Below are 9,840 nucleotides of genomic sequence, written 5' to 3'. Positions count from 1 at the left end.
GGGACACGGGTGGTCTAGTGTCTAGTGACACACAAACTGATACTAACACGGATACAAGGGGACACGGGTGGTCTAGTGTCTAGTGACACACAAGCTGATACTAACACGGATACTACGCTGGGGGTAACCAAGAAACCGGTTCGCACAAAACTAAACTGGGAAATCAGTAAATGGCCACACAAGATCTATAAATAATCAAAAAAAATTATTCAAACACAATTTCAGTTTACATTTAATAAGACATTACAATATCAGCATCACTAAAGATCATGCTTAGAAATAATTAAATGTATTCACGACTGTCCAGAATTTTCTCACTTAAATTATTGAACCAGTCCTGTCATCGTACCTGAATCTAGAATAATCTAGAATGTAGTAAAAGATCAGGTCGTAAAGGCCTCGAATCGCCCTCTCGTCGCTCTTATATAGAGAGATACAGCCATCCTTCTAGAAACTGTACCATCCACATACCAGATGCTTCTCGGTCGGCAAGGCCTTCCTTGTTAACCAACCAGGGGCGGATAACTCTATATTCCAGCACAAAACCATCTGGAAAGCTTCACTAGCTGCTGTCGCCGCGGGTCAAAGCTGGCCACAATATCACTGGATATTTTTTACCAGTTGTTCAATCATTTGCTGCCACTGACAATTACTACAAATATATTTACAAGTCTCCACCATCACTAACACCCGTTGGGATTCGGGATAGGAATTTCAGTCCCCATCAATGTTCTGGTCTTGAGAGACGACAAAATGGATCTGGTGGTCAGGCCCGGTGATTGTTAGTCATCGTATTCGTAATTGCTCATGATATCAATCTCTGGTTTGTCTGGTCCACACTCGAATATTCACAGATCGTCGGCATACAGCTGAGTGCGACATTATCACCAAACAAAGAAACTTAGACATAAGAACCGCAAACCCATCTACGCAGGAATAACTGTAGCAGGTGAAGTGTTCTGTTTGAGTAAATCCTGCAACAATTTTTCATCTAAGACAGATATTTTCAAGTACAAATGTATCTATATATAGATAATTACTACAAAGATAAAAGCAAACAAAAGAACATTTCCATATTCATAAGAAATATATGCTGAAAGTCCAATGTCCAATTCAGACTGTACTATAAATTATTCATAAATGACTATCAAATAATGATGATACCAGGTCTTCGTTCTAGATTCTATACCTTCTACGGAATATAAAACATGTCAAACATAAACAACAACGTTGACCTAATACAATGAATCACGTTGTATAGGAAATTCGAAATACCACAGGTACAATTAGACTTCAGAAAGGTGGTGACTGTGTGCAGGTGACTGCCCGTCCTCGCACATTGTCCTGCCTGGAAATGTGGCATCTTCATCCCGAGCACTGCCTCCTGCCATACAAGTCAAGTTTCAAGTGGTAGTGTTCAAATTCCTCTTCAAAACTATATCCTCACATGTATTGAAACAATAAAAAAATGAAACTCTGTGTTTTTCTCTGACGAAATTCAAGCCAGGTTAGAATTGATCCCCAGCAACACATGGTAATCATACGGCGTCAGGCTCCCTGACAATGTTGATAGTGTGTCATCGAACCCGGCAGCGCGGATCCATGCTTATAATATCAATAACTGGTTTTGTCTAGATAAGACTCCTTCTTTGACAAACACGCACGCACTCACGCACGCACGCACGCACGCACGCACGCACGCACAAACTAGAGCAAAATGCTGCGCCCGCCCATGAACTAGTAGCTATAATGGTAAATGTTCAAAGCTCTCGTTCCATCATAACTCTTAGTCTCTTGCAAATCTAACAACCTGTCTATCTTATTATTAAGTTCCTCGCTTCTTTTCACCTGTTTTCGTAGAATATGCTCAGCATTTGCTGGATTATCTGCTGTAGAACTCCGAACCTTCCTGTAAGACATAACGAATCTCTTTGTACTGTATTCATCAGTATTTGTTCGAATGGCTTCATCTGCATTGTCTCCATTTGATTCTTCAGGATCAACTCCAAGCCTCGGGAATCCAAGTTTTTTAGTCCGTTCAGAAAACCAGCCTTCAATAAAGATGATAATTGATAGCTCTTGTAACCGACAAACCATTTCTCTGTTTGTTTGTGTGTCATGAAATCGATTGGTCATTACACCAATGAGGGCATTGATCATCAGCAGAAACGTGATCAGTAAAAATAAAGCAAACAGAAATACTATGATAAAATCTTCACGGGAGTCCAATAGCTCTCCAATTTCTGTTAAACCAATCATCAGTTTACCCATGGTAAGTAATGATTTTCCATAGTGTGAAAAATCACTTAAAACATCCCTTCCTTGTTCAGGGTGTAGAAACGTTGCATGCATACAGGCGGAGAACACAAGCACCTGCATCAGGATGAGACAGGCAAATGGCACCACAGCCCTAATCAAAGCTTCATTTAGAAGTACAATATACAAGCTGAAGTATTTGCTCATTCGCAGAAAGAACAATATTGACCATGTACCTGCAAGGATAGCCAAAATCAGAGATAAGGTTTTGTAGTCAACAAAGACTGAATCGGGTATCCTGTACAATATCGAGTCAACAAACAAGAAACCAGCAAACAGGACAAAGAGGACCCTGTAGACGACGTTGTGGTGAAATGCTGTCCAAGTAAATGGTTGTTTTCCAAAACAGAATCGAAGCGGGAATTCTTGAACAAAGTACAGAAAAGAACTGAGAAATGTAACAACGTTACAGAATTCCAGAAATCCCCGTGGTGGCCAGGATATGCCTTCACTAGCAGCAGCTCTCGCAACAACATACACACACAACAGTATAATCAGAGATACGTGCCCAAAACACAGAATCCGAAAGGGATTCAGGTATGTTTTCAGTTTGCGCCGGACCATTTCTTCAAAAACGTCAGCGCTAACCAGTTTAGTTGCGACTTGTAGATCCTGACAGCAGAGAAGTTCAGCAACAGATTGGTTACTGATGTTGTCAACAGAAGAATTTAAGGTTTTTGGCTGATCTTTTCCTTCTTTAATTTCTCCGTCTTTTTTCGAGGCATTACTAGACCCTTGGGGAATTTGAGCCTTACTTCCCGCATCAGCTGCCTCTGTAGGATGACCCTCCTTGTCTGTTTCCTTTTTGGCTGATTGTGTTGGACATTGCTGAGCTTCGAGCAAAGCAACCTTGTCTATCTCGGTGACATCAAATCGTCGTATCTCATACAAGTCATCATGGGGGTAGGCAATGAGATACACTCCTTTTATTTTTAAGAAGCAGGCAAACAAACTCATGTGGCCACATTCTGTTGCAAGTTGGAGTGCTGTCATGTGATTTTCGTTTTTTGTGAAAAATAGTTTTCTTTTATAGTCAATAACATCTTCTTTCTTTACTTTCTTCTCCATTAAGGACTCCAACCATGACATCATGTCCACTGCACGTGCCTCACACGCCGGAAAGCATCTTACAAAACGCATGATGCTGTGGAGAACAGTGTCGCGTCTATAGTTTTGTCCTTCAAGAACACCATTTCCTTCCACAAGCAATTTGATAATCTTCACAAATCTATTTTCTGGCTCCCTGTGTGTATCGTCTTTGTTTGGGTCGTTCAAGTAACACAGGACAGCCGTGTGAAATGGCAAATGGCCCATAAACACAGTTCCATTCATCCTTCGACCAATCGTGACAGTATCTTCGGGCTTCACGCTTTCCATGCACTTAACCAAGTCAAAATCACCATGTGCCACTGCCAGAAGGAAGGGTGTCAATCCATTATATGTGTCTCTATGAACATGCCATGTTCCAATGTCAGTGTGGATAAGACTGGGCGCATCTTTACATATTGTCTTCGCTGTTTTTTTTTGTTGAAAACATACGGCTAGATGTAGAAGCGTGTGGCCCCAGAGCTCTTCATGACCTTCTCCTTCGTATTCTTGTGTATATTCCATAACCCTTTTTTTATCTTCTTCCTTCCTTCTGTATCGGTAATACTGGATCATATCTGCCTTGGCTGCTAATTTAGTTTCGTAATGCTTACAGCAATCATCATCTGTTGATTTGGGTGACATAATCTTCTCCACAAAATCTTCAAAGTCGTTCAAATCTGAAAAACCATTAAACACGCATACAGCAAAAGAACAAGAGATAATATCTCGAAACAGATTCTGTGATGCAATACACTAGAAATGAACGTGGAACTTGAAATTAGCTTTGAAATATGTATCTGAAATCAGATAATCAAAAGTACGTTATACGATAGCTAAACCTGAATTGTTTTCTTGTCAAATTCATATCTCTATCTTTCCAAAATGTGATTAAATATAAACAGATAACACATCCAATGTAATCCAACATCCACTGATTTAGTACTCTTGGATATGTAGAGACCTTTGTCAAGTGCAAAGTATTGGTCTAGTCGCACTCCATCTTCTGATTATGATAGTTTGGCTTGTGTGATGTTTTTGATTACAAGTATTGTTTATAGGAATATTCTTTATGCTTGGCAGTTGTGATATCTGCTCTGCATTAAATGTTTTTTCGAGCAATTCATAAATTCCAGTAATATATTAATATGAATTTATGACAACATGCTCACCAGAAAGAATGTCTCGCATTTGCCGCCACGTCAGTCGCTCTTTGAAACACTTGTCAGTTTCATCAACCTATATCGATTAACACATGCATATTATCACGCGTGTCGTGTAATATTCAAAGTACTTTTAACCTCAGCTTCAAATTATCATGTTTTCATATTCTACAAGTATTATATCATTAACCCAATGATAATATTTTCAGGAATCATGACTTAGAAAAATTAAAGTAAACGTTCTGTTACATTATGATATGGGTAAGGGGGCCGCCCATTTCATTTTGGACCATGGAGTGCCTGGAATTCTTGTTCAAGACCTACTATTGTTACGTCACAGCTTTTGTACAATACCAGAAGTCTACATTACAGGAACTCCTTCCCCATCCCCGAATAGTCCGTCCATAAAGGCAGCGACGACAAACAGGGTTACAATTAACAAAGGTTGTAGCACGAGAAAAACATGGTCAGAATTTATCTTCAGCAATTCATGTTTGTCGTTAGAGGCGACTGACGGGATCGGGTGGTCAGGCTCGCTGACTTGGTTGATGCATGTCACTGTATCCCAATTACGTAGATCGATGCTCATGATGTGATCACTGGACTTTCTCGCCCAGGCTCGATTATTTACAAAACCGCTATCATAATGCTGAAATATTGCTGAATGCGGCGTTAATTAAAGCAAACAAACAAACCTAATAGTAAGTTTTAAGCCCTGACCTTTCCTGTTTTGGGTTGTCTTTTTCCAGAGAGCAGTGTCAAATAACCTTTGTGTTTGTTGTTGACAAGGGTTCCCTTCACCAGTTGGGCGGACTGCTTACTTATGGCTGTCAGACATTTCTTCTGGAGACGATCAATGTCTTTCACCGGCTCATTTTTGGCCTTGATGAAAGATTCTATCACTTCATTTATCTCTATGATGGCAGGGTACACTGAAATATAACACCGGAGTACTAATGCATTACAAATAGATTTACGATACAACCTCGTGATACGGAAAACAATATCCATGTGCATATGCGATAACATCTGAATATACGTTCCCTGACTTGTACACGTGTACATGTGAATAGGGTTACTAAGTCCACAAAGACCAGGGTGACTACGACATGTGAATACTTGCAGCGCGATAGGGTTACTCAGTACATACAGTCCACAAAGACCAGGGTGACTACGACATGTGAATACTTGCAGCGCGATAGGGTTACTCAGTACATACAGTCCACAAAGACCAGGGTGACTACGACATGTGAATACTTGCAGCGCGATAGGGTTACTCAGTACATACAGTCCACAAAGACCAGGGTGACTACGACATGTGAATACTTGCAGCGCGATAGGGTTACTCAGTACATACAGTCCACAAAGACAGAAAACATTCGCCCAAATGCAACATGCCACAACCACAACGCAGATTTTCGAACGCAGCTTTCCAAATCATGCATAACCTGATTTTGAGACATTTGTCCAAATGCACGTGCGTGATTGTGGCATAAAGACCGACGTTGGACAGAGCAGGCATTCAGTAAGCAATCAAACACCAAGAATATGCCCAGACTTACACAAGCGCAACGAGACAGAGCGATCGATGTGGCCAATATGGCGGCTACTCAACGTCAGATAGCCAGAAAATTCAACTGCTCCTAGACCACCATTAGCAAGTTGATAATCCGCTACAAACAGACAGGACAGACTCAAGACCGGCCAAGATCGGGAAGACCGAGAGTGACAACACCGGCCGGAGACCGCTACATCCGGCAGATTCACCTCCGAAACAGATGTGTGACGGCGACGTCAACGGCGGCAACAGCACTAGGGCATGTCATCAGCAGACCAACAGTCCTTCGGCGACTTCGTACGGCTGGTATACGAGCCTACCGACCCTTCCGTGGAATGGCCTTGACCCGTCTACACCGTCAACGCAGACTGCAATGGGCACGAACTGTACGTCGGTTGCAGCGTAGTGACTGGGCGAGAGTGCTCTTTACAGATGAAAGTCGGTTCTGTATGTTCAGGAACGTTGGCAGAGTTCGAGTTTTTCGACGAAGGGGAGAGCGACTGGCGCCAAACTGCATTAGAGAAGCTCACCCGTTTGGAGGTGGAGGCGTCATGGTATGGGGTGGCATTTGTGGCCAGATTACAACACGGCTGGTTATCATCCGAGGAAACCTGAATGCTCAGCGATACAGGGATAAAGTGTTGAGACCTGTTGTGGTGCCCTTTATTCAACATCAGCCAAGAGGATTAGTTTGCAACAAGACAGCGCAAGGTCTCACACCGCCCGAATTGTTCAAGACTACCTGAACAACGTTAACGTCAACGTATTGCCCTGGCCACCTTGTTCTCCAGACATGAACCCCATTGGACATCTCTTGGATCATCTTGATCGTCAGCTGACACAACATGTACCGCCTCCAGCGAACCGACAGGAACTTGAACAGACTCTGTTGAACTTATGGAACAGGATTCCTGTTGACGTTATCCGCCGATTGACGACGTCAATGAGGAGGCATGTGTTGGCGTGCATGGATGCCCAGGGTGGTCAGACTCGCTATTGATGACGTGTTACCTGACTACTGTGTCATTAATTGACTCATCATGCACTTTTTCAATGAACTCTGATTTTGTAATTTTTAATTTGGCCCCCTTGACTCTTTCTTTGTGTATTGCGGAGAATGCAATATCAGCATTACAATGTATTTTCATTATAATTCATGGAAAATGATTTCTGTTTATAAATTAATCATCATAGATCTCACATATGCCTTTGTTTTTGGTGTTTGGTCAAGTGAAGTCGGTGAAAACTTTCTTTTGCCCGGTAGTTTAGGAAGAGTTTTGTCGCTTTATTTATATCACAACATGTTCCTTCCAGGACTGGGACGCGGCAGACCAAGTAGCGGGAGATCAAGTAGTCTAAGGCGCCGCAAAAAAAAGATTCGCTGTGCCGCCGGAAACCTTTCATGGGTTTGAATCCAAGGTGTCGACTAGATATGTTTCTAGGTTTGTTAGCACCTTACCCTTCTTTGTTGGCTTCACCAAGTGGTAAAACCGACGTAACTTCGGACATTTCTCCCCTATCAAACTGACACGCCTTGATAAAACTGAAATAGTGTTCAAAGCGGCCCTAACCTCACTCACTCTCTCATCTTCATGGACGTTAGATGGAAGGTCGCAGACAAACGATATAGTGAATTATCTAATGGGATATTGAGCTTTGTTTTGTAATTTAGACAGAGACTTTCGCGAGACATGATTATTGGAAATAATATGAACACTGGAAAAGTCCATGAACATGTCCATCAGAAGTGTCATAGAGGCCAAAACAACTAAAGTCTTATATTCGAATCAAATATTTGCATCATGATAATAGTAAAACAATCAGTTGTGTGTTTTCGATAAAATTCAATGCAAAGTGTATCAAGCTCTTACTCCTCAACGTATGCAAAGTGTATTCAATTGGGTATTCCAGAGTAATTCACATTGGATGAATTTACACCAAAACAATTTCAAACACATCCCTTTCTTAAGGAAGAGAATTAAATACAAATATCAATTTACATAACAAAGATAACTAAATACAATTTTCAATTTATATAACAAAGAGAACTGAAACAATTATTAACTAACACGGTGAACAGGTTAGCAGGTCCCCTGTGCATTCCCACATTTGGAGATCGTGCCTATCCCCACTATTTCCCTGTGTTATAACCCTAAGGAATGTATTGTAAATTCCGTGAACAAAATTACCTACATTCAAACATAATGCGTTGGACATCTTGCCGTCTCAAAAGATTTTCAAATCCACGTGTTGCCTCTGTGGGGGCCTTTTTCTCTTGTCGTTCTTTCTGCTCTTTCTGCAATGAGGCATAAACAAAACTATGTAAAGGATTTATTTTTTACAATATAAAAATATTGCTGTACAATATAATATGTTTAAAGAAGAAAACAATATATGCTCAAAAGCTGTGACGTGTGTATACCTACAAACCTTCATATGAATATCTGGATTTGAACCAAGAAAACTATCTATGAAAAAGCTCAAAAAAACACAGCCAACCATATAATGCTTGTATATAGCATGGTGTTTTCAAGAAATAACGAATATTCAGGAGAAGTCGCTTCACATCTTCTCTATGAAAGGCCAGATATCCAATCCCATATCATTGCCACTCTAAGCAATCTTCGCAAGTTCAGAATAATACCCTTTTTGATCGTTTCAATGAACATTTAGCCTGTATAAACTGACATGGAAATAATTACACCTGGCCGCTTAGTACAACAACCAGGTTGCTATGACAATATGACTAACTATGCGCATTGAAGCCTGGAAAAACAATGAAAATCAACCCTGGGAAAATATGGGTTTGTTTGGTCATCAAAAATGTTAATGAATGTTGCATTCAGCATACGATCAAGTGAATTAGTTGTCCAACTAATAGTATTTGTTGTCATAGCAACGTCTTAGAAACACCCTATGGAGCAGAAATTTGCTGGCGGTATTTCTTAACTACATACATAGTGAGTACAATGTCATTTTACAATTCCTTATTAACGAGTTCCACGAGGGCTGGTCAAAAAGTTCTAAGTCTGACTAACATTCAACTAAGGGCCACAACAAAGTGATCTAGTCAAGGTAGTGCACTGAATAGTTCATTACAAGTGTATTTGGTCTGTTGAGGCCGTTTGTATAATAGTGACAGCCAGTTTAACTTGATAGGGGTCAAAATGGACATAGAAATGGAACATAACGAGTACTGAGCAGTCATCAAGAGCAGTGAAAAGTACTCCCCAAGAAATTCATGACCGCATGTCACAAGTGTATGGGGATAAGTGTCCTAGCTATTCCACTGTTAAACGCTGGGCAGCTATGTTTATGGCCGGGGAAAAAAGCCTTCATGATGACCCTAGGTCTGGTTGTCTCTCAACTTTCATCAATGAAGATTCAATCAAGGAGATAGAAAAACTTATACTGTCAGATATACGTTTTACTGTTGCTGAACTTGAGAAAAACACAGGTCTAAGCCATGGATCCATTAAACAAGGGTCCATTCAGTAGGAGATGTTACCAAGGAAAGGACAATTTCTCGTGCGTCACTGACAATCATGGGAAATAATATGTATCCGCAAATAACGATTTTATAACAGAACAATATATTCATAATGACAGTGTCTACAAATGCCGTTTGTAATCGTCAAGTGAGGCTGAAAGTGGCGGAGGGTAAATTGGCTGTTCTACCCGTGATGATCCAGCGTAGAATAGGTTTTCAGCAACCCA

The 9,840-nt window shown here is 40.9% G+C and overlaps 1 protein-coding gene across 1 annotated transcript in view; it reads right to left on the bottom strand.

Moving 5' to 3' along the window:
* Positions 1-278: 278 nt before the first annotated feature.
* LOC139469434 (uncharacterized) overlaps positions 279-9,840 on the bottom strand; it is a 29,948-nt gene continuing 20,386 nt past the window's right edge. The window contains exons 12-15 of the mRNA XM_071251600.1: positions 8,317-8,419; positions 5,286-5,497; positions 4,575-4,641; positions 279-4,082 (exon numbers count right to left, since the gene is read on the bottom strand). Coding sequence (XP_071107701.1) covers positions 1,738-4,082; positions 4,575-4,641; positions 5,286-5,497; positions 8,317-8,419 — 2,727 coding nt within the window. The 3' untranslated portion in view covers positions 279-1,737. The remainder of the gene's footprint in view (positions 4,083-4,574; positions 4,642-5,285; positions 5,498-8,316; positions 8,420-9,840) is intronic.

This window comes from Haliotis cracherodii, unplaced genomic scaffold (genome assembly GCF_022045235.1).
Source record: "Haliotis cracherodii isolate W230 unplaced genomic scaffold, xgHalCrac1.p SCAF_2, whole genome shotgun sequence".
Classification (NCBI taxonomy): domain Eukaryota; kingdom Metazoa; phylum Mollusca; class Gastropoda; order Lepetellida; family Haliotidae; genus Haliotis; species Haliotis cracherodii.
Note: the sequence above shows the minus strand (reverse complement) of the source record. Positions and strands in the feature narration are given on the sequence as shown.